Source organism: Erpetoichthys calabaricus, chromosome 5 (assembly GCF_900747795.2).
Source record: "Erpetoichthys calabaricus chromosome 5, fErpCal1.3, whole genome shotgun sequence".
NCBI classification, from domain to species: domain Eukaryota; kingdom Metazoa; phylum Chordata; class Cladistia; order Polypteriformes; family Polypteridae; genus Erpetoichthys; species Erpetoichthys calabaricus.
Window position 1 is genome coordinate 110,820,225 of NC_041398.2, and position 26,313 is coordinate 110,846,537.

The following is a 26,313-nucleotide window of genomic DNA, read 5'->3' on the forward strand; positions in this document are numbered from 1 at the left end:
TAATGGTCCCAAACTATAAGAGCAGTCACCCAGCCTTGGTTTCCTTCTCATGTTTCACTTTTGCTTATTTCAGGTTTTCTGTGTAAGGTGAAAAACGATGCCACACACACACACACACACATGCCACATTTCCTGAAAAGTTTATTTTATTCAACTTGATCTAACTGCAGGAATTAGTTTTCCAATTAGGAGAAATAGATGAACTCTTTAAAACATTTGGGTTTTTTATCTTAAATATTCAAAAAATGTTAAAACACAAAGCCTGTAAGAAAGTTGTGCAAATAGTTTGTAGAAAAAAAAAAACTAGACATAAAAAACAGGCTAACTTTCTTCTATATCATGATTACAACATACTGTTACTTTTCTCCTACTGCATGGAACGTCTCTATGCTGGTTGCTCAGAGGAGACGCGATGCAGCCGCGAGTGTGCATTCTCCTCTACTCAGTCCAAACAAAAATGTGTCTTCTGCCCAAATGGTTACAGATTGTCAATACAATTGGTTTACCTGAACTTTTACGTTTTCAAGGGTTCTAAGGTACTATGGTTTAGTTGTTCAGTGACTTAAAAGGCCAAGTGTTCATTTGCTATTTTTCAAAATATACAATAGATTAGTGTCTGCTTTTCTTTTGAATAAATTAAAATTTAAAAGTATGGACTCCTCCTGAACATACAGAAAAATAAGTAAGATGGCCTGGTGTGTGGATTTGGGCTCCTTATACTGGAAAAAAATAGTATGTTCAGAAAACGCATGGAAATTGTTATTTTGCTATGAAATATTATTAGTAAAAGAAAAAAAATGACAAGATTCAGGACAATTGTATTTAAACATGCATCTCTTTTGCTTCACATTTAGCCCACTATATAAAAAAGCCCAGGCAATTGAGCGAAGTGTGCAGTTTGTAGACGTTCTTCCCTTGTTTCCTTGAAAACGAAAATCTCAGCTTTCTGGTCATCTGGTGATTCTCAAGTGTCCCGGGTATGTGTGGCTGTGAACTGTGATTGACTTGCAACCTTGTCAAGGTCTGCTATCTGCTTTGAACCTGTTGTTACCAGGTTGGTTAGATTGCTGCTGCCCATACCCCTACATTTGAAACGTGACTAAGAAAACATTTAGCTGAATAAGGGTCCACACATGTTTCCTTTGGGGACATATCTTCACCAGTAATATTTACACAAAGCAGAAACCATGTCCTGGAGTTGAATTAACTCTTGCCAACTACTGGTAAACCACCAAACATGGAAACAGTGTAAAGGAATCACTCCACAGGCTATTTACAAACTATCAGCTCTGACTGAATTCTGTGAAGTTTTTTCCAGGTGTAAAAGGCTCCGGATTCACAGTGTAAGGGAAATACTGCTGTGGAACCAAGAAACCAGAGGCCTGCGAGACATGCATAGTGTGGGCAGCCTGCTGACAGCCTGCTGATGTATATGGTGGAGGTGGCGAAGACACTAGACAGCCATGTCCTTGTTCTGCTCTGCCAATGGAAAATCTTCGTGTGGAGCCTCCTGTTGAACTGGAGCTGGTGGCAGTGCTAGACTGCCTAGAAGGAGTCCTTAAATTTGAACTGGTCAGGATCATGGGGATGGTCTCAGTCTGGCAACTTCGAAGGGAAAACCGAATTGGCTGCTGCGTGCTTTGCTTTGGTCTCAAGCAGGTGCAACAATAAACAGCCACCAGGGACCCAACAATGATGAAGGCGATGAAGATGGATCCAACGATGAGGAACGGCACATACACAGGCTCTGTGTGGTGACAGAATGGAACATTTTTATTAAACACACTTCACATTTATTTCAGTAATGTATACATAGTACAAACACAACTGTTTTTTACAAAATGAAGTCAGGTCACAAGACATGGGCCCAAATACCCTTGTGACCGGCTGGCACAACTCCATTAACTTTTAGACCTTCTAATGCACTGCTTTGTTTTGAAAGGGTGACGGGTGCTCTCCAATAGAATGGGACTTTCATTACACAAAGGTGATGATAACATCATTAACACATATACTGCACCACAGTCAAGAGCAGAGCATTAGCATTGCTCTTGTCAAAGTCTGTTACAGTATGTGTTGAACTGCTAGGAATTTGACTAGCAAACCACAGGCCTTATTGAAGCTCTATGGTGTTAATCAGAACTTCTACCACTTGGATGCTTTCCTCAGAGTACACAGGTATGTAAAGAGCAGATTCAATGCACAATGTTTTTATTGTTAGTTATATATTACTAACTGTATTTACTCTGAAAGTTTAAAATTCATATATTAAGAACACATTGTGATAATCACCATGAGAAAGATCTGAAAGATTCACTCTGTAATGAATATGTACTAGAAATTAATTAAACATCCCTTGGGTTTCTAATGCAGACACTCAGAAAGATGTGCTTAGTATTCTTGTAATCATGTTCTTGCACTCCTAACATAACAGGACATAATATTCTCCAGTCCATTTAATCCAGTCCAGGATCACGGGAGTGCGAGACTTATCTGAACAGCATCAGGTGCAAAGCAGGACACAGCTTCATACAGTCCAATGCAGGGCCGCTCACGCTCTCAGTAAGGCCACCAATTGGCATCACCAGCTATTCTAACCAGCACATCTTTGGGGATGTGAGGAGAAAACTGGAGGACCCAGAGTTAAACCCACCTGGACACTGGGAGAGCCAATACTTAATGTTACTATTATTATTACTGTTTTTATTTTGAGTTTCCTTTCATCTGGAGAAGAAACTGTACACTCAGACATTTTAAAGAGTGATCAAAAAGTTTTGAGACTGAACCTGAAAAGTATTTTCATAACCGGCCATAGGTTAGCTCCTGTGTAATAAAGTATGGGATTTCTACCATTTTCTGATTTAAAGTGCATGTTTCTTGTTTCAGAATTAAGTCAACATGGATGCAAAAAAACAAAAAGAAACTATTGATTATGGATTTTGTAATGCTTGAGATCAAGTATGCCTTTAGAGATTTATTTATACCAAATCAACGTGTACCAGCACCGGACACATGCGTGACAATATGTAACTGTCCCGATATGGCCTGCAGAATTTCTTCAGGCATTTAAAAATACACATTTTTAAAATAGATTCAATATTTGTTTTTCATGGTATCCATTCTACAGCCTACAATACCAATGCACTTTGGGTTAATTCTGGCTTTTGATAGTTGACCCTTATAGGCTACCAATGGGCATGGCTAGAGTTGCTTCCCCATTTCTTTTAGTATCTTATTTCTAAATTACAGAAACAACAATCACTATAAGACTGTCCACTGTTGTGTTTTAAATAGGGTTGTGACAGTTGTTGTGTTTTTACAGGTTAAAATGCATTCTGTAATCAGTTAAATATTTAATGCATTAAAACAGGGAGTTGCAATTATTTTTACCTGTAGACACTCTTTTGCACTACAGCTCAGTTACTTCCTCAGTTTTTGAACCCCCGCAGCAAAGTGTGCTGCCGTAGCATATTACTTTCTGTTATTTTATTATGTACGACTTTAAATTAATATTTCTTCACATTTCCTATATAAAGTAAGGCGCTTTAACTTTTTTAGTGTTTAATTGCATAAACAGCAGAGCTTTGCCTTTGTGTGCTCACATACTCTGAATATCATAGAGGAAATTGAATTGTGGGTGGATGGCTAAAGTGAAAGTTGATTGGATTTGGCTGGCGGTGGCAATCCCTCAATAGATGGGGCCTGCATGAATGCAGCAGCATGGCCCATTTTACTCAGTTGTATTAACGCCAAGGCCATTTACTACTACTGTAGTTAAATATTCCTATGCTTTAATGACTAAAATTTATTTTACTTGTTTTCATCAATGTAAAGATTTTAAAGTTAGTAAAATTAGTAAATTAGTAAAAAATCTTGGTGTCATTTTTGATTCCTCCCTCTCTTATTCCACCCACATAAATCACATTAAGAAACATTCTTACTTTCACCTCCGTAACATATCCCGTGTTCACTCCTTCCTCTCCTTCTCTAATGCTGAGAAACTTGTCCATGCTTTTATCACATCCCGCATCGATTATTGTAATTCCCTACTGGCAGGTGCCCCTTCTAATCTTGTATCACAGCTCCAGCTTATTCAAAACTCAGCTGCAAGAGTCCTTACTCAAACCAGCAGCAGCGAGCACATCACACCCATCCTGCTCCATCTCCACTGGCTCCCTGGGTCTTACAGAATCGAATATAAAATCCTACTAATAACTTACAAAGCCTTAAATAACCTTGCGCCAAACTACATCAGTGACCTTCTCCATCACTATGTGCCTGCCCACCCACTAAGGTCCTCTGATTCTGGTAATCTTGTTGTGCCCCTCACTAATCTACACTCAATGGGTGACAGGGCCTTCAGCTGTATAGCGCCCAGACTCTGGAATGACCTACCAAAATTAATCAGGTCAGCTGACTCCTTGAATTCTTTTAAAAAACAACTCAAAACTAATCTGTTCAGGAAGGCTTTTAGCTCTACTTGACTTTATTACCCTTCTCTCAGTTTACTGCTCTGTGAAGATGCTCGTGTAACCTGTGTGTGTGTGCAAGACCATCACTTATGTTGTCTGTTTCTTTTTTTTTCCAGAATTCAATGTCTTAATCTTCTTCATTTATTTATCTGGTTTGTACAATGCTATATACTGCATACGCTGCCGTTCTTTATTATATTCTGTAAGTGCCTTGAGCATGGGAAAGGCGCTATATAAATAAAATGTATTATTATTATTATTATTATTATTAAAGCATAAAGAACTGCAATTTATTTAAGTAGTGTTTATTGAGTTACATTATATACTATTTTGGGTGTCAAAAATTGTATTGGTTTTCAATGCTTTTCTTAGTATTGTAGTGAAGTTTCAAAATTTGGTATCAGGACAACCCTAATTGTAATTAGTTCTGGGCCTGCTGAATCCATTCTTCATGACCAGTTAACAAATGAGCATATGGTCTAAACACATTGGGTTGTAGAATTTAAAAAGTGACTCCACTGTAGGCAATGATACAACATGTTTTATTTAAATGGCACAAAAAAACAATGTTTTAACAAATGCATTCTTTTTCGCTTTCTTTATGTTCAAAAGTAAAACGTGTTTAAATTTACTAGTGTATCTCTCAATAGGTCAGGCTGAACCCTTTTTGTTCACCCCTTATGATTGCACAACATATGAAAGGCCCAATGACAAACAAACATGCCTGACAAGCAAATGAAGACCTTCACCCACCCACACTGGGATCTGACACGGTGTAAAACTTCAGAAATACAGTACACTATACCATCTTATCAATGGAATTAAGGTGACTTGATATACTGTGACTCATCTAAGTTATATTTGTTTTAGAAGTTATCAGAGTTAATAATGGGACATTTGAAACACTTGACAGTGAGAGTAGCTTACTGGGGGATGTTAGAACTGCCTTGTTTTAATTTATCTTGTCAAGCTGTCACTTTCAACACTGGCATCCTTCTGAGTGTGACAGCAGATTGTGCTTGGGACATTTGCTGCATGTGCTCTCCATGAGGTATTTACAGTAGTTAAGCTACCTGCTGCCATACATAAACTTTGAGACCATAAAAGTTAGGAAACACATTTACAACATTTGAATTTACCTGAATGCCTCTATGTTACCTTTTTAATATTTAAATAATAAAATGAAGCAAGTTTTAAGATAGATGTTCACTACACAATAAGCTAGAATATTAAGAATATTATCAAAGACATTATGGAAAAAATAAAATGCAAGTCAGAATAATATTTAATACAAGAAAAGTGTATATCAGTAATTTTCCTTCACTCTTGATAAGTGAAACACAAATACTATTATTAACTCATTGTTAATTCACTGCTAATACTAGATGTAGACTGTATTTACCTACAGCAAAACAGAAAACATTTATTAGTTTATATATAAGAAAACCAATCCTGACACTGCAATCCTTTCAATCAGTTTGTAGTTGTGCTTGCATATAATGTAGAAAATGTCTACCGCGGTTGAAATGTCAGGCCGTCTGTCCATAAGAAACCATTCGGTTCCCAGTGGACCTGTTTTCTTGAAATTTGGCACAAGTATTACTCAAAAAAAACTTGTGTTTTCATGGAGGTATCGTGAAATGAGTATACTGCAAAAAATTTTGAAATTTCAAAATCTCTCATTAAAAAGCTGTGGTGAAATTGAAAACTTATTTGTCTTAAAACAGGAAAACATTCTATGTGACTTTAACTACAGATTACTGTTTCAAACTTCCCTTGAGAGAGGTTACTTTGATTTGTCTACTTTGTATATTCTCCCCTTTAACTCATCTGAAAGCTGCTCCCGACAGCAAAAAGATCCCCAGTACAAGTCAGTCCAATGCCAGGAGAGGCACACATGTGCAAACTGCTCATATGCCAGCTCACTTCTTCTGCTACTTGAAGGATGTTAACCAAGAAAGTCAAAAAAAAGAAAAGTAATATATCTAGAAGTGAAGAGAAAAGGAATTATTTAACAATTTCTCTGTAAGCATAGAGTCAACAAATATGTACTCAGTATTTATGGTACACTAAAAATAACTTCACGGCTCCATTACCTGCACATTATAATGATTCAGTATTTTTCTAAGACTATATTTTATTGGGCAGCATGGTGGCACACTGGTAGCACTGCTGCCTTGCAGTGAGTAGACCAGTGTTCACATCCCAGGTCCTTTCTGCATGGAGTTTGCATGTTCTGCCCGTGTCTGCTCTCAAACTTCCACAGTCCAAAGACATGCAGGTTACATATGAACTGAATTGGCCCTAGAGTGTGTTTGGTGGATGTGTGTTTGCCCTGTGAAGGACTGGTGCCTCATGACATGACACAATATTTTAACAGCAAGGTTCCTGACTGACCTGTCTATCTTATGGTCCAAAGCAGGCAACAATTTTACCTTGAGGCATAAACAGAGATTTTTAACTCTTCTTCAGGCACGTCTTGCCCTCTACAACCAACAACTAACAACAGAAGATCAGTTAATGCCATTTTTACATCACGTAAATTGGAACCTGTTCTCTGTAAAAGTTACTGGACCATCACAAACCTATCTGGACTGTTTTTAACTTGATGAAATTGCAAAATACTGTTAAAAGGAATGTTTTAAATATAGTTTACTAACACATGTAATTGAATTTTGCTTCATTGCTATTTTGAATATGAGCGTCTGTAACAAAATATTTTAACTAGGCCATTGGCGCCCAACCCCCAGTTGTGGCCAGAATATTAGTAAAAATCTGTAAATGTACAAAAGAAAAATGATTATTTATATGGGGTTCACCCCCTGTTCGCTTCGCTCGCCAACCCCCCCGGCCGGCACTTTGTGTCTCTGCCGCTCTCATTGTAAAGAAGGGGGCTATACATACCCCAAGGAGACGCGGTCGCTCCTCTGAAACCTCCTCTTAAACGGTGATACAATGGGAAACAAATAGTTTTTTTTTTTTTTTTTACCTCCTCTTTGCTCGATCAGCTGCTGCCTTGCTGCATGATCTGCATCTCTTACAGCGCTTTAGACGTTTAAAAGCCTTTACAGCAACTGTCCTACTCTTTGTCTTTTATTTCCGGCCCCGGGTATGGTTTAATCTCTTGGCACAAAGTCTCATCTCGTGGGACATGAGTTCTTGATACTTTTTAGTTTATGATTTAAAAGCGGAATAAGAATCTGAAAATCAAAACAACATCACATTAAAGTTCTATGAATTCTGAAAAGAATGATACTAAACGTATATATGTAGGTTTTAAAATAAGCCTGATTTAAAGCGTGACAAAAAAGGTTACATAAAAACGTCACATAAAATCGTTGCACTTTTAGTCTTAGGATTTTACATATATATATATAAAGTAGATAAACAAATATGTGATAATGTTGATAAAGTTACTAAAAAATTTGAAATGCTACAACTTTTAAATCAGTTAACAAAACCGTGAAGACAACTGAATGTAACTCCATGCGTACACTTTACAACTTATGATTTTTTGCCTTAGTTTGTTTAAATAAACAAAACGCCACTGTCACACTTTCTCTTAGCCATTGTCATCTGCAGGACACTTCCATGCATAGTTTTCCCTTTTAGTTGTTCACACCTATTTATTCCAACCACCTCTGTATGAATGAAGCAAGGTCTTCACAACTGTGAGGCACCAGCACCATCCATAGCGCCATCAGGTCACAATTCTCACAGCTAGCTCCAGGGTTTGTGAAGTTGAAATGTACAAAATGTGCACAACATTTTTTTAGGAAAAAACTTTGTTATAATATTTTGTCAAGACTACTTGTACATAACATTTTCTGATAGTACACTTTTATCAAGAATTCAACAGATTTATTTGGATTTTGTACCCTTTTTGTATAAAAACTAAATATGGAAAAGAATGTTTATATGATTTTGTTTTATTTGATATATGCTGTTTAACAATAAAAAAAAATACTGAAATAAACAAAGTCAGCAAGGGAAAACTCATTGCTCTCCGATCTCCCTCTTTGCATTTTACAGCACCTTGTAGCTAAATGCACATAAATTAAACTTTGGGCTCAAGCTAGTTTGGCAGGACAGTGACAATTTTCTTAATTTCTGCTGTCACTCAACAGCAAAACAAAATGTCTAGTGTGAAACTGGCACTTAGGATGGTGGATGAAGGGTGCAGCAGTGTTCATTTTAAAAGAGGTGTATTACTTTAGCATGTGTGATGTATGACACACCTAGCTGAGTAAAGTGGAGTTTTGAAACTAAAAAGATCTAAGTTCATTTAGACAAAATGAAGTTTCCTTCACAGCCTGCTTTATTTCTACAGTGGAAGAACCCAATCTACACAGTGGCCTATAGGAGCTTTATGAAATTGTGTTTAAAAATGATTTAAGAATGAAACAATGTTACACATTATTCATCAGACTGGCACTTTCATGTGAAAAACTGAACATTTAAGAAAAAAGAGCATGCCTCTGATATTAACATCAATCAATAAAATACAACAAAACTTCTGCCAGATCGTCCTCCAAGATAAAACTACAAACGTAAATAGAAAGTAACGTCATGACCCACCGATGATGGCGACTGATAAGCCCGTGGGCTATGCTCTTCAGCTCGGCCCACTTAGCACACCGGCATTGTAAGCAAACCTGTGCTGTTTAGCCGTGTACGTATTTATTTTTGTGGTGGACTTCTGCACTACTCTGTCAGTCATCAGGAGTAAATTAAAACGCTCCGATTTGATGGCACAGTGCTTAGCGCAACAGAATCTCGGCTTGCCACTACCGGCAGGGGCTTTAACGCCCTACTCCAAAATGGATAGTTGCGGTGTGACCTGTGATTAACTGCGCCCCGTAAGGAGTTGGTTTGTTCCCTACAACTAATGCTTCTGAGAAAGGCTCCCACGCACCGGATATGGCGGATTTGATAATGAATGCGAGGATGCGTCTTGTTTATCCCACGTAAACAACACTGTCCACATAACCTCCAGTAGTATATCTTCCATTTTGACTAGTATGTTTTATAATAATCAAACATTTAAACCCACTGCATTCTGTTGTAAGGGTAATGCGTTTGCATTGAATAAATTGCATTTTCATAAGTGGCTAGGAGTAAAACTTACGATTAATCCATGGTTGTAAAGCCATGACTGTAAATTTGAATTATTTAATGGTAATAAATCCAGACTCGTCAAGTTGTCGTTGCAACATTTAATTACCTAACACAAGTCATTCAATAGCTGTAAAGTTTCATTGAACACTGCATTATGGAGTAATAATCAAAATTAAAGTCTTTACTAGCATTTAATGTAAACAAGCACTGTCATCAGTCATAAACGTCTAGTATATTAAACTCCTAAACTGCTCGGGGAGACCCATAATCACTCCCTGCCCCAGCCCTATGGCACTGATAAAGAATAACCTGACTGGACTGGCCCCGGCCCCATGCGACCCGGGCCGGTGCTGTTACGTTAGGTTGTGTTAGGTCATGTTAAAAAGGATGGGATGACCTCGACAAATCAATTCGCTGTTAACTAGCAAACAAAAACACATTGTCAAAGTAATTGCATTTATTCTTAAGGTTATTCGTTTAAAGGCTACATCGAACCACCCAGTAGCCCCATGTCCCGGTAAAAAAACAATTAAAAGGCTGGCAAATTGGTTATTAAATACTATGGTGTTAACAGTACAATTTGGCACCTGACGCATGTAGAATAACAGATGATTTATTGTTGATTCGTTATATTTCTATCGTAACTCGCGAGGAATGAGACGTCCGGCAACCCGAAGGAATTAACAGTCCCATAGCATAATAATTTATAGTGACCCAGAGTGCACGAGTCAACCTAACTTCACGTTGATAAAACACGCGAGGTAGACCAGGGGCTTAAACTGGCGCCCATTTTGCCCGCTGCTTACAATACTGCAGCTTAATGAAGAAGGCAAACTCACAGAATTTTTGAAACCGATGACAACACGTTAGACAAATGCAATGATATCAAACTAACTTTGTGAACAAAACTTTTTTCGCTTTTGAAACCCCCAAACACAAGTATGTATCCAGAGTCTGCTATATATGAATTGTAGTTGGTATTGTGAATTTCCCATTGGGATTAATAAAGTATCTATCTATCTATCTATTGAAATATTCAGTGTGGTATCGGCAGGGGCCATGTGCCTTCATCTTGCACGCTTAAAAAAAATAAAATGATACAAAAATGAACCGACCAATCATGAATCACGCTGTGGAGCCGTGGGAGTAGAAACTAAGTACTCTGCTACGTATGACTGTCACTTCAAGATTGGTTACCGCTCTATTGCCCATATAATCTTGTATTGGTATACTGTATGTGGGTTTTTAAGGTACCGTTTACCGGTTAATCGTAAACCTGTTTTGCCATGAAACCGACAATCGCATCTTTTGGGAAAAAGATAACACAGAAGAGAGGCTACAAGTGAATCTATTAACGTAAAAAAGACTCTCGTCCTAATAAAATCTACAAAGCACTGGTGACACTTTAAATTGGCTTACATACATACTACGTGAAACTTGTTACGCGCCACGTACTAGTTCTTAAAGTGGTGAGAAAATATTGTCCATTCTTATTTTAATCAAATTTAATGTACAACTTTTGTGTTCCAAGCACGTTCATATAATATCAATACTCACTTAGATTTAACATGTATTTTTTCTTTGTTTTTGCTCGCATTTATTCTGTGTAAAGCATCCTTTCTTGATTCGGTTTAAGATATTATATCAGTTGTTCCGCGCTTGTTAAACGTGTTGTTTTTCTTCATTTTCATAAAATAAACTGGTCTTGACAAAGTCTCAAATCGGGCTCGAAAGAAAATGTATACTGTGGCCGGGTTGACAAGAAAAAGTCTGTAATATTAATGGCCATAGCGGATGCTTCCCATAAGGGTTATGTTTGAAGCGGCAATTTCAGCACCATGGAGGAAAGTTCAAATGTTAATATACAGTTCCAGAAATCTGTTATTGTGTCTCTCTGCGTACACGTACGTTGTACGTTTGTATGTTTATATGAACTAATCCTTAACTTTTCATGTTGCCTGACGCTCTAAAAATCAGTACAGATACATATAATGATCCTCCGCACATTCTTTTTTATAATTTGCATCTTTCTTCTCTACATTCTGCTCACTTGTAATATTAAGCCTGACTAAACTAGGGTGACATGTGAGTTTATGGACCAGTCTCCAGCTTAACGTGAAGATGCGCTCTCGAATACTGTCTTCCGTATTCTACTACTGTAATGCCCTTCATGTATGTACTAATTCTTCGTTAATGAGTTAGCTGTCAAAACTCTCGCGTTAATTCAGCCTCACTGGAAATACAAAGTGAATCCAACTTTCGTTAGACTATTTAATTTAGACTTAATTTTTTGTGAAAATAACATAAAATACGTTTTGCAAAACTATTACGAAAAGCATCAAATCCCGCTAAAGGTAACTGTGTATATTCCTCAAGAAATGTATCAAAAACCCATTGATTTTGTAAAATAATCACATTTTGACAATATTCTTTTGCGTGTATTTTTACGAACGTCTGATTTTGCTAGAAAAATGTCATTTGTTTTGCTGCAAGTCTTGTACTGCTTGGATTACATTTTGAATTCATGACATTTATTTTCGATGCACTAAACATCTCTAGATGGTGTTTTAGAAGTTAATAAAAGTAATCTAGATAGTCTGAGATGTTATTAAAAAGGGCGGACTCCGATATTTGGCTAAACGATTAGCAAATTCAGCAGTTGTTTCTGTATGTTTAAGGTGGTGGGTTATTAGAAAATAAGTGAAAGCCCGCCCACCATCCATCCACTTTTCCACCAAGTTTATCCAGGTGGACAACGGTAAGTATCGATTAATAGATCCACTAATTTTGAAATAAATGTTTTAAAACCGATTAACTGGTGTGCAAATTATTCTTAGGCTAAGTTCTTCAAATCTCATGCATATAAGCAAAACGTTCGCTTGAATCAGCGGTATTCTCCAATAATATCGACTGTTTACTATTATTATCTGCTCTTTACTCTTATTATTTATACAAAAGTAAATGATAACTGACGTAGACGGCGATGAACAGCGTGCTTCAGGCCGGCTCTTAAACAACATCCCCAGAAATGACAATAGGTAGAAAAGTATTACTTCAAAACAAACACAGCCAAAAGTAATATAAAAATACTGCAATCTTCTGGATAAAAATACTTCCACCCTCTTGACCGTCTGTATATCGAAGACCATCGGTGCATCAGTGACTGCATGCAATTTTATTGGACACTACTGTATAGATTAAATATTTAAAAGATGTCAAATTTAGTGACAGTGCTTCGATCTGTTATTCGTTCATCCGTAGTGCTGTTCCGAAATGCCTTTCAAATATTTTGATACCTTAAATTTATGGTATAATTCAAAATAAAAATCTGCAATAGACAAATCAGTTTCAGTAAACAGCTGGCGTAAGTTTGCCAGGTAGAAAAAAGAGAGAACAAAAGTATATGTAGAGAAAAAAAACACTGAGTAGTGTTAAATTACATCTGTCAGCGTGGTTTCTATATCTTCTCGGATTATGTTGCTTTCGATTTGAATGACGGAAAATGTATTTAAATGTTGTTTTGTGATAATGTGGTTTACGTGCTTATTTGAGGTGTTTAATTATATCATATATGCAGTTTAATGAACAAAACCCACTGTATGGTGATTTAAACGTAACCTATAGAGAAGTAAACGCGGATAAGTACTTACATTTATTGACAACACATTTTTATAACAGTAAACAACTTTATTTACATGATTTTATATATGTGATTTTTATAATGGTTTTGATTAGTTACATTGCATACAGCGATGTTATTTAGGTGCGTTTATTGTTCTTAACGTCAGTCATATTAAATGCTCATGCTCATTTAATGTTTTGTAATCTTTTAAGACTTCCGTGCTTTTGTGGATGCTGGTAAGCTGAATTTCCAAATTGCCTTTATCTAGCATTCACGTCCAATAATTCAGTGCCCATCGATTGTTTAAAAACATTAACTGAACAAATATTTCAACTGTTTCTTTACTCATCTCCAATAAAACCTGCGCAAAACGATTTTCTATACAAATGACACCGCTGAGCGCGTATATTGAAAAAAAGCATAAACAAATTACGATCTTTCGCGTAAAATATTATCACGGTCATCCTCCGTGAGTGAACCTAACTGGACGCTTGGGTTGTCACACGCATCGCCGTTACAGAGAGTACATAGACGAGCAGTTAAATAAATCATGAATGAACGTGCAAGTGCAGTGAAATGAATGAATGAATATGTGAAATTATCAAGGGAAAGGGTATATCGATCTTAAGGAGGCCAAACTCCAGCTGGGTAAAACTGGAACAGAGTGAATCCCTGTACTCATTGATACGCGATTTCATTGAATTTGCGTATTAACCAGCAATTTGCTCTGCACATGAGTTTCCCAGTACTGTTTTCGGTTCTGAATCGGTGTTAATATTTGTCATACACCAAAACGCAAACGACTAACAAGTATTATGCGAACAACGTTATCCTCTGCCATACAGCTGCCCTCAAAAGTGTAAATCACTTTTTACATGCAACACACGATTAGGCCGTTCTACAATTTCTGTAAGATTTTAGCGGACATTTCTTTTTTGTTTTTTTTTTTCTTTCTGATATAAGATGGTTGTGTGTTTCTGTTTCCAAGTTTTGGAAGTCGCGGTTTAAACTTCTTCGTGCCCATTGCCACCTACTTATCTTGTGCAACTATGCCCAAAAATTTACACTATTTCCATACCAAAAAACAACGTCCATATTTTGTGGAGACCACTTACGTGCCGCGTATCCGCTGTCCTGCAGCTCCCTGTCATTGGTGCAAGCGCCTTGCTCCAAGCGCGCATCGGCCGCCGCGCAGCAGTACCTGAGGGCGCAGGATCCACAGCAGATTGTCGCGTGAGAAGTATCGAAACCCTCTGGGCACTGAAAGCCCTCGTGGTAGTTTCCGTTAATGTCCACCCAGCCGTGGCAATACTCTCCGTATGCGTCAGAAATCCGCAAGTTCCATGTGAAGCAGCCTAGCAAGAGGCAGCCCAGCGCGAACACCATCGCCGGCTTGGTACACGGAGCCTGCTGCGTTCAGTGCTCACATTAATTTTTCCAAGATGACAATAACAGGCAGAAATGTTTCCTACAGTAAAATAACTAGTCTGGAATTTCGCCTTTCTTTGGAAGAGTTTAGGAAATTAACAGACTTCTGTTTGTCCAGACTAGCCTGTCACATTTGCTCCAAGTCATGCTTCATTGGGAGAGCGTGAAATAATTGAGGTTTGTGTGTTACTAATAAGTGACTCGAAAAGTGTGAAAGTGAAGGAAATCCATTAAATGTTACCAGCAACGTGCACAGTGGACGGACGTGTGCTGCCCTAGTCAAACAAAAGATGAAAAGACCGGCCAGTTCTGTCGGAGATGTACTTTGGACGATTCGGTTCATCTTCCATCAAAACTTTACTTTTTCCCATAATAATAACGATAGCGTTGCTGTGCACAAAACCCACTGGCGATGGAATGCAATCATACAGATGGAGTGATGCTCCGCTCAAGTAAGGTGGCTCCCTTCCTTCTTATTTTCACCCTGCCACCGCCCCAAGCTCCACCAGTGTTTACTTTTAATTGTTCGTGGTCATTTGCGTGAGCAATAGCATGGAAAGCGTTTCTTTCTCCCGCTTCTGAATGTCACAGTTACAGCCCGCCTTTCATGTGCGTGGCAAGTGGGCGGGGCTGAGAGGACAAGCGGGCTCGACCCAAGTCCGAGTTTCTACAGCTTCAGCGGCGCTCACCATTCGTTTAGCAGGAGTGGGAGGAGCGCATACACAGCGAAGGGCGAGTCAGGAGTGGGATGGATAAATAAGCAAGCCTCTCTCACTAAACCCAATCATCCGCGAGAGGAGTGCACCGTTATCTAATCAGTTGTAAGACTTGCACGTCAATCAATTTGAGGAAAACAACCGGCTTCGACCGGCGCGCGCCTTTCGCTTGAGGACAGGTTAGTTTTAACACACGGTATCGTAAGACGTCTGCTGTTTTTGTTCCATACACTGCTTAAACCGCTAATACAGCGATTGGTGAACTTTGATTTAGGTTTCAGAAAATGAATTTTCCGGCTTTAGAAGTTATCTTTAAATTTTAAATAGTGTAAAATTCTACATCAGTGACCTTTTTCATCGCTATGCACCTGTACGCCCACTGAGGTCCTCTGATTCTGGCAATCCTGTTGTGCCCCACAGTAATGTGCACTCTATGGATGACAGGGCCTTCAGCTCTATAGCGCCAAGACTTTGGAATGACCTCCCTTAATTAATTAGATCAGCTGACTAATTTCATTCTTTTAAAACAACTTAAAACCCATCTGTTCAGAAAGGATTTAACTTAACCTAACATTCTGCCCCTCCTTCAGTTTACCTCTCTGTCCAGATACTCAGGAAATTTATGCGTGTGTTATATCTAAAATTTTGTGATTTGTCCAGGCATTTCTTTTAGTACTAAATTTATTATTATACTCTTTTATTCTATTTAATGCTTTGTTGATCCTGCATTTATCTGTTTACTATTCTATGCAGAAATTATTTGTATCCCATGTTACATATACCTTGCTGTTTACATAAGCACCTTGAGCATTGGAAATGTGCTATATAAATAGCATTTAGTATTATTATTATTTTTATTATTATTATTATGAAAACCCTGAAATTTTGCTGATTTAATTAGCCAGATATTGGCTCCTATTTTATATAGTAAAGTACAGAATGTACAGAATAGCAGTATAAATAAAAATATGTAAATATATTTTTTAGGTATCCAGGGTTGATGCAATCATGTGACTTAGACAGAAATGTACTTAAGTAAAAGTTAAAGTACATGACATTTAATCACTCCAGTAAATGTAAACAAGTACCCTCTGAAAAAAAGGACTCAAAAATACAGTTTGGTTACTTTAGAAAAAAATAAACTAGGAATATCCTCAAATACATATGTTGTGCATTGGAATGCCTATTCAGTATATACATACTGTAGCAATATGATAGCTTTTATTACTCGAAATAAACATTAATGACATATCTACATATACACACACTTACAAATTGAAACAGTGGCATGTACAGTATATGGCAATTTAATTCCAGGCTGTAATTGTTATGTTTACTTTTAGCCAATTCATGGTAAGAAGGAGGGAACTACATGTCCATTACATCCTTTATGAAAAACTGTGCTCCGATATCACAATGACATACAACCTCAAAAATATTTGCGTAGTTAGATTTTAATTGTTCACTGTAAACTTTGCATTTTGAACATAAGCAATCAATCCTTAGTCATGACCCACTTTAAAATATAACAAAGTAGAATTGTTCTCTAAATAAATGTACTTTTAAAGGAGTAAAAGTATACATTTAAAACTACTTTGAAAAGCACAATTCCTTATGTAATCTACTCAAGCGCAGTAATCAAAGTAAATGCAATTCATTACTTTCCACAACTGTAATTCACTGTATTAAAACTTAGAAGAAACAAGTCTGGAAAAATTAGTGCATGGTTTAAAATTCAGGTGCATTCAAGGATATAGTTAACTGTTTTGAAAATTGGAGCATTTCTTCTTTTTGTTTGTTCAGAGACCGACTCATTTGTCTGTACCCCTTACCTTTGTCAGAGTGACATTATGGATTGATGAGCAGAGGCAAGTTATATGTAGGGTCAGGGGCGAATTCGATCTTTGTTTCCTCAGTCCTCTGCTTCCTTCAATTCCATGGTCCATTTTAAAATGATAATGAGTGACACAATTCTCATGCAATAATTTCTGATTGTTAAATATTTTTTTAATAATCTCTCATAACTGTGATAACAGATGTGGTCTATAACATCTTATTAAAGAAAGAAACATCCTCTAACAAGACAATTCAGTAATCAGGCAGGAGAAAAGCTGTTCATTGTATCTTTTAATTACTCTCTCAGCAAAATGCCTTGGATAGAGCATTCTTCAAAATCAGTCTGTTACAGCATGGTCAGAATGATCTGAGAAACAAAGAATAGAGGTTCATTTTATAAACTACTGAATTTACATACAGTGTTAATCAATGCATACATTTTACTCTGGTTGATTAATTGGTTTACACCCCAATGATTAATATAAAATAAAAGTCTGTTATATTCTGGTTCGTCTTATACTTTTGAGTTGCGCCACCACCCTTGAAATTTCTGTGCATATAACAACTGTCCATTGTCATTTATAGGACATCTGCTGATTTCTTAGTCATCTCTTTGTCATCCTTCAGGACATTTTGTATATTACATCAACGTTTCTTCTGGTACATTATTTACTTGACCATCTCAGCATTATTCCTAAACCAATTCTTATATTTCAGTGTACATGTTGTTGTTCACTTGACCTTTATCTGGTTTCCTGGTGTGACTGAACAGGTATCTGACATATATTAAGCCTTTATGCTATTTCTTTAAGATGAATGCTATTTTACCCTAAAATTATTCTTCCACACTGAGTGTCAGTCAGTCATTTTCTAACCCACTTAGTCCTGAACAGGGTCACGGGGGTGCTGGAGCCTATTACAGCAAGCATATGGCACAAGGCAGGAACAAACCCTGGACAGGGTACAAGTCCACACTAGGGCCAATTTAGTGCCACTAATCCACCTAACCTGTGCTTCACACAGACACGGGTGAAGCAAAATCCACGCAGGGAGAACCCGGGACACAAACCCTGGCCTCCTTAAGAAAAGGAAGCAGTGCTACCACTGTGCCACAGTGCTACCCGTATTCTTCACCCAGGCCCTCCCCCTAGGCTTCGGCATGCACCGTGGTGGCCCTCCTACTCTTTGTGGCATAACCCTCGCAACCACTAGTGCTGGAAACATAACAGAATGTAATTAACATATAGTAGAGTACATGAAACACATGTTTTTATGAAGAATTTTACAATATCCTATGGTTTTAAACAAGCCCAGATAGGCTTGTGGTGGCTGAAATAGCTTTCGTACACATCAAATTACAACTCATGTGATATAAAAATTGCATTGATTGATTTACTATTGTTATAATTGACCTATACCTAATTTTAGTTCAGATTTCCTATACTTATTATTTTTTTAAAGGAGGGCCATATTTGGAGTTAAAATCTGTAAGACAGTGTTGACCATGGTGGATAACCGGTCATAGTGGCATGTTGGTGATAATATAAAGTGTTAGTGAAATATTGAATATTATAATCTTCATATAATGTATTCATGAGTTCATCCATCCATCCATTTTCCAACCCGCTGAATCCGAACACAGGGTCACGGGGGTCTGCTGGAGCCAATCCCAGCCAACACAGGGCACGAGGCAGGGAACCAATCCTGGGCAGGGTGCCAACCCACCGCAGGACACACACAAACACACCCACACACCAAGCATATACTAGGGCCAATTTAGAATCGCCAATCCACCTAACCTGCATGTCTTTGGACTGTGGGAGGAAACCGGAGCGCCCGGAGGAAACCCACGCAGACACGGGGAGAACATGCAAACTCCACGCAGGGAGGACCCGGGAAGCGAACCCAGGTCCCCAGATCTCCCAACTGCGAGGCAGCAGCGCTACCCACTGCGCCACCGTGCCGCCCACTCATGAGTTCATTGTAGTGTAATATAAATACTGTGTACATGTTTATTCACTTTCTGCATAACAGCTTGCATAGACCCTTTCTTTTTCAATTTGTATCTGGATGTGATTTTTTCCTTTCGTTGGCTGCAATCCATCTTCTTGAACTAGCAGCTCACATTACTAGGGTTCAACACCAGGAAGAAAATCAAGGCTACTATGAAAGCTACTGTAAGGTTTCAAAAGCCTGTAAGTATGAGATATATTTTACTCAATGCCTCACCCAATGGTGAGATGGTGTCACAACCTCTGGCAAAATAAAATGGACTTTTGAGCATGCATCAGTGAACTCCACTTGCTGTTGGCTGGTATTAAAGTAAAGTTTAACCACCAGAGTTAGTATTGCAGCAGTGAATCTCCCTTTTGTAATTTTAATTTATAACCTTTGTCTTTTTTATTTCATAGCTGTTGGATAGATGGACTTTTACTCTTTTAGCATTCTCCTGTACAAATTTAAACTCTTCTAGTATGTTATGAAGGGTGTGCTTAATGTTTGTGTTTACTATAAAAGAAACTACATTAAACATATCTGCTTACAGCATGTATTTGCTTAGATATATTTCAATATGTACACAGTACATATTGAAATATGGGCACAGGTTTTTTCTAAATAATTAAAATGGTAAAAAAGGGCATAACCATTTTAAAATACACTATGTACTACTACTCACAATTTTAAAAGATAGGAAAGGGAAAATGAACAATGCTTCAAAAGTCAAGAACGTAAACATCTTTTCCCACCATAAATCATTTATGTTTTGCAAAAAGCATATTATAAAAGTGCAGATTAACAAAATTGTCATATAGGCAAACCTCCTTAAGTCTAAATAAAGCTGCAGTATGAAGTAGTTTCAAAGAAAAATGTATAAAGCGGATGATCACATTGGCTGTCTAAAATGTATTCTTATCTATGTAAATGGAATGTGTAACTTGAAATAAAGATCGACAGATGTGTATATCCTTTCTAATGACTGGCAAGTAGTACAAAACTGGACGGGTTAATAGTCATCATTGTAAAAAATCATTGACAGCTACCGTGCTTCTGTGTCATGCTTGCATTTTTCTCAGTTTTATGTTTGAAGCAGAAGGGAGGAAGGAGGTTTTAGCAGAGGTTATAGATAAGGAAGGAGGATGACGTTTGGTCAGAGGGCAAATTGTGTATGACATTTTGTTGGGAGGATGCCATTTTAAGAGAGTTAGGAGGCAGGATGGACTTCTGCCTAATGGAAGAGGATGTCCTAAAATGGACATCATACTTCATTGTTGATTTTAGATCTCAATTCCATTGGGGGCTTCTTTCAGAAATTTTATATGTAAGAAATATGAACTGCAATTAGACCTAGACCCTTCATAATCAACAACAATATATCCATTAATGCAAATATGAAAATGAGAATCTAGTATCAATGAAAACTATTTCAACCACCACATAGCTGATTGGGCCCAGTTTTAACTTATTGGTATTATACAATTCTAGTAAAAATATTTATTTTATGTACTCAAATAAAATGCTTAATTGCATTCTGTTATCACTGTTATTTCTCAATATGATGTGTTAAATTTTTGTTTAAATAAGCAAAAATGTAATATAGTTGTCTTTGATGAAGCAGATGAACAAAAATAATTCAAAATAAATGCTTCAACCTTGAAAACAGTGAACTATGTCTCTAAATACCTTGTAATGTTATGCCATACTGTATATCCATATTTAACTTGTTCTTCATGTGAATTCCAAATACTCATTCCACCAGCCGTCCGCATGGGAAATAACTCCTAGTATTTACAATAACCCTCTGATACCTAATAGACATTTGCGATTATTTGAAATCTTTTCTTTTTTACAGAAAAAAATGACTGGATTCTTGTCAAGGATTGTTTATGCATTGTGTTTAGTGCTGCCTGGATAGTCCTCCAGTCGCTGCATTCCTGAACTGGATTAAGTGGGTTTAAGAAATGGATGGCTGATCGATCATTTGTCTGAAAAATCTAAATAATTCCTGAATGAAATGAACTGTCACTTCAAAAGCGAGTAGTAAATTCCCCAATGCATTTATTATATTCACCGCAATTTTCAAAGAAAGCATCTAGTAATAAAAGGTTAACTACAGTTGCTTGGCATTTTTTCTCTTTCATATTTCCTTTTAACATTTTGAGTACTGGTATTCTTTATTTGTCAGGACTAGATAATTTACCTAAAGTGTACCATTTATATGAAATGAGATGCTTCCTTTTTTAAGTACTTGAATTTCAACTTTGACTACCACAAGGCATTATTTTTGGAAGGTAAATAATCTCTAGTGAAATATCTTAATCTTTCATTTTTAAAAACGTTTTTATGAAATTTGACTTTAGGAGTGATTTGAGTTTTATTTCATTTCTAAATGAAGTCTTTCAGAGAGAGAGGATTGAGAAGAAGATTAGACTGCTGTAGCTGCTGTACCAGAAGGCCAGACACTTTCCCATGGGAGGTGTAATAGTTTCTGTGTCTAACACTGAATCAGTGTAAAGGCATAGGTAAACGGAGCATATTTAAATATGCCTAAGCAGAAAATGATGTGAAACACCTGCCAGATATTCTTTTCATGACAAGCCAAGCCAAATTAGACAATCCAGAGTTCTGTCAGTCTTGTGCCCTCTTGTGGTTATTTAATCAAAACTGAACATTTGTCTCAAGGTCAGATTTCTTCACATTCTATGAATATGCACTTGATTTCTTTTTGAAAATTAAGTAACATGCAGTTTCATGCATTTTTACTTTTATATATAGTTGGATTGAATGGTGTTCTGTCTGTGGTTTGTTCCTCTCTCATGTCCAGCTCTCCACAACCCTAATGTGGCAGAGTTTCAGAAGATGGATGGATGGATAGATTCCAGCATTTTAAATTTATGAAATCTTAGTTCATAGTCATCAATGTTCTTTTTTTAGCTTTGTCATGGGAATTTGAGCATCCCAGACACACGTGATAATTGTAGTCAATAATACATAAACATTTATTAGTAACCTCATACTGACCTCATACAATTGACTAAAATATAACTTAAATTAATAACGTTACTTTACTAAAGTGAATGTCATACATTCCTATTCGGTGAGACTGTTCATTGCATTTTAATATTTTTTACAGCATACTGTCCGAAAGTAATCTTTTCATTCTAAATCTAGGCTTGGAATAACACATAAATAATGATGAATTCTGTAATGCTCCATGTTTCTTGGAAAGGTCAGTTCATTTGATCAGATATTACCTAATAAGAAATATCAGCTCTGTAAGAGGGTACCCTTGTGCAACACTGCCACCTTCTGGTAATGCTTATTCATTGCATTCCTGGTATCAAATTCAAGGTTAAATTTACGTGAAATGTAAAGAGTACAGTGAAATTTTTACTTGTGTGCCTGACCAACATGAAATATGATACTACTTTTGAAAGCCATGATCAACGAACACTATTAGACAACCCTGGACCTTACCTTGAAATTCCTGGATTCTATATTCGCCAAAAGCTGAATTATAAATAAAACTAGCAGCCAATGTGTAATATATATATTACATTAATTAACAAGAAAATTGGCAATAAAATATTTATTTTAGCTGTTTGCCAAAAACTAAGCTAGTTGCACCATAATATCATTAGCGTCGCCCTAAGAAAATCAGATAATCTTGCAATCATACTGGTGCATACTTATTGAATCTACCAGTAACGGCACACTGCACGATAACATGCAGTGAATAAACTTGACTTGAGCATTCATAGTTTTCATACTCTTTCTCTGTACATGTAAAATTTGTTTGCTCAGAGGTTGATGCGCTTACTCTTTCCTGAGCAGCTCTTCTTTTCTTCACCCTAGCAGCCTGCTTCTTCTCTTCTTTCATTGGCATCTTTTCACATTAAAATCGATTAAGTCAGTGTCTGTGTTGCAAATATTTAGTATGTTTTCTTTAATTTTTCACTTAAGCTGGCACTTAAGTCTTCAATCTGCCTCAAGAATTATTTAAGATATGAAGAGGTTGGGGAAGTGACGGAGAAGGTGGCAGGGATGAGAACGGCACTAATACACATGTGCCACATGGCCGCCCTGCTGGCCACTGGCGAGAGTTGATTCTACAATAAAATAAAAAGAGGAATAACCTTGGAGGTCAATCATCACCCCGAAAGTGGATAGTAGGCGTCACAAAGTATATGTGTACCAAATTTCAGGTCATTAGGTCAAACGGTTTGTGAGCTACAGTTGATTTACAATCCTGGACAGACAAACAAACAGGCACGGTAGCGTATTATATATAAAGATATGTGTACCAAATTCCAGGTCAATAGGTCAAATGGTTTGCAGGCTACAGGTGATTTAAAATCTTGGACATACAGTATAAACAAACAGCCATGATAGCGTATTATATATAAAGATAGATATTGGTCCTAACAGAGCCTTTGTCAGTAGATCCTCTCTATAGGTTTGAGCCTTGTTTCGGAAAATACTCAGTAGATAAAGAAGTTTTGAATCATCGATACAAATAAAATTCAAAGTGAACGTCCTTTATTACTCCTGGCCAGTGGAGCCATGCCATGTGAACAGCACAGTTCTCTGTAGCATGACTGACTAAAAATAACAGAGCAATGTCATTTAGGTTAATTTACAAATATTTAATATATTTTAATTCACTCCACACGGTGGCATAGTGGTAGCGCTGCTGCCTTGCAGTAAGGAGACCTGGGTTCGCTTCCCGGGTCCTCCTTGCATGGAGTTTGCATGTTCTCCCTGTGTCTGTGTGGGTTTCCTCCCACAGTCCAAAGACATGCAGGTTAGGTGCATTGGCAATCCTAAATTGTCTCTAGTGTGTGCTTGGTGTGTGTGTGCCCTGCAGTGGGCTGGCGCCCTGCCCAGGAATTTGTTCCTGCCTTGCACCCAGTGTTGGCTGGGATTGGCTCAAGCAGACCCCTGTGACCCTGTATTAGGATATAGCAGGTTGGATAATGGATGGATGGATAATTCACTCCATTTAGCACACAGATATTTTTTAACATCACTTATACCATTACATACTGTATTAAGTAAAGTCCCAAATGAGTTAAATATATTAAAAGTCTTATGTAAATATCTAATTAATACAAATAAGAGTTCTTATATGTAACCTGTTGTCAGAGACTAATGAAGTTAAATGTTATATATGAGCTTATTTTCTAATTTAAATGTGCTGGTACAAATGATCTGTTAAACAGGCAGGAAGGCAGTTTCATGTACATTTTACCTTGCGCTTCCTCCCTATTGCTTTCTCAGAACATCCACCAAAGCAAAGTTTTTAAGCAAGCTTTTATAACATTACTGTAAATGTCACCAAATTTATATAAGTCTTCATTCAAAAAGAGATTTAATTAAATATATCTCAATCTTCTTGACATAAAGCAACCATAATAAGAAAATCAATTACTGTTATGGGCAAGTAATGCAAAACATAATACAAACATAATTGTGATCATAGCTAAAGAACAGTGGTTTGATATCAAAAGTCGTACCCTTGTCTGGAATCAGCTTTATTTTTGGAGGTTGGATTCTTGTTGCCTTTTTCCTTCTGTAACGGACTGGCTGTGGAAGTCTGGAGTGAACAGTTAACTTAGGCTGAACTAGCGAGTCCCACACCATATTTTGAGCAAACCTGGGTAAACATTTTATCTACAGACAAGATAGGTACCGTTAACGAGCACCTAGGGTTATTCCTAGTGTGAAAAGAGTCCCCTTTGGAGCTTTTACAGTTCCATGAGAGCTTGTAAAAAGGTAACGGGTTTGTTCATGCAATTACAGTATATTAGCATAGGGTGGCTTATATTCAAAGAAGTCCCACTAACTATGACTACAGTAGACCCATTTTTATATTTTAACCTTTTATGTTTCTAACTGTATAATAATGTGTTTTACAGGAGTAATTAATTACATTTTTCCCTTCTTTAAATCTCAGAAATATGTTTTAAATGTGATGAATTAACATTGTGAACAACTATTTGGCCGATGCCATTTTCCTGTGTTACAGTAACTATTTGATTTCCTTATTTTCCAGTTAATATTACCAATATTAGGTTTACAAAAATGTATCTAGTCCTCTATTTTGTCTGTGATTAGACCATTCAATAGTACATTTGGTAGTAACACGGACGGTGTTAGTATTTACTTCAAAAACTTTTCAAATTCACCAGTTTATGTTGCCAATGACGTGTATAATGATGACCATGATCATACAAATAACCATGCTCACTTATCTTTGTCTTGAGTGTCTCTCTCTATTCCCAAAATACTATTCCTATATATACCATCCCATACTCTTACCATAATTCCTCTTAGGTAACAAATTAAGGAACATACGACTCCAAATTGTTTTTCATAACATAAATACCTTTTGAATATCAAGATTTTCAGGGTAAGGACCTTTCATTAGGACTGGCACCTCAAAGTGTATGATTGTGCTGTTGACTTACTACCTGATGCTCCACTTCCTAAAGGTAAAATTTATATCTTGTTAAAAGTATATGGAGATATATATTGCAGAGGGTGCAGGGGTGAGCTTTTTCTTTTAAGGATGTAAAGAAAGATGGGGGTTGGAGACCCTTCATTGATTATCATGGGTTCAGTAAGATACTTTCTGTTGATTTCATCCTTGTTAAATCACATTACTGAATCCACCATAGTTACTAAATTGGATTTATGTAGTGCATATAATTTAATCTGTATTAAGTAGAGGGGCAAATGGAAAACAGTCTTCAACAGCATAAATGATAATTTCCTGTATAATGTTATGCCATAAGGAGTGGCTAATGCACTGCCAGTATTCCAATCATTTGTCAGTGACATTTTTGTGATATATTGGGCATTTACAGTACATTTTAGTATAGTATATCAATTATATACTTACCATATTGACAATGAATTCACAATTTTACTTGAATCATTGCACCTATCCCTTTTCCAGCCAGGTAGAGTTGTCATTGATTTTGCAGGACACCTGAAATATAATCTGCGTTTGACAGATTAAAAGCTTAGTTACTAGTGTACCAGTTTTAAGCCATCCTAACCTACCCTTTACTATAAAAGTGGATGTGTCAAACCTTGGGGTTGGTGCATTTTTATCACA

At 37.0% G+C, this 26,313-nt stretch overlaps 2 protein-coding genes across 2 annotated transcripts in view; both read right to left on the bottom strand.

Annotated features, from left to right (window-relative positions):
- The window catches only part of slc30a9 (solute carrier family 30 member 9), a 990,624-nt gene that overhangs the window by 696,962 nt on the left and 267,349 nt on the right, over window positions 1–26,313 (bottom strand). The gene's annotated exons all lie outside the window — the stretch shown is intronic.
- On the bottom strand, window positions 90–15,327 carry shisa3 (shisa family member 3). The gene is made up of 2 exons (XM_028802996.2): window positions 14,328–15,327; window positions 90–1,747 (listed from the first exon to the last, which is right to left on the bottom strand). Exons 1-2 carry the CDS (start codon window positions 14,596–14,598, stop codon window positions 1,284–1,286), a joined length of 735 nt encoding a protein of 244 aa, XP_028658829.1. The 5' UTR covers window positions 14,599–15,327; the 3' UTR covers window positions 90–1,283.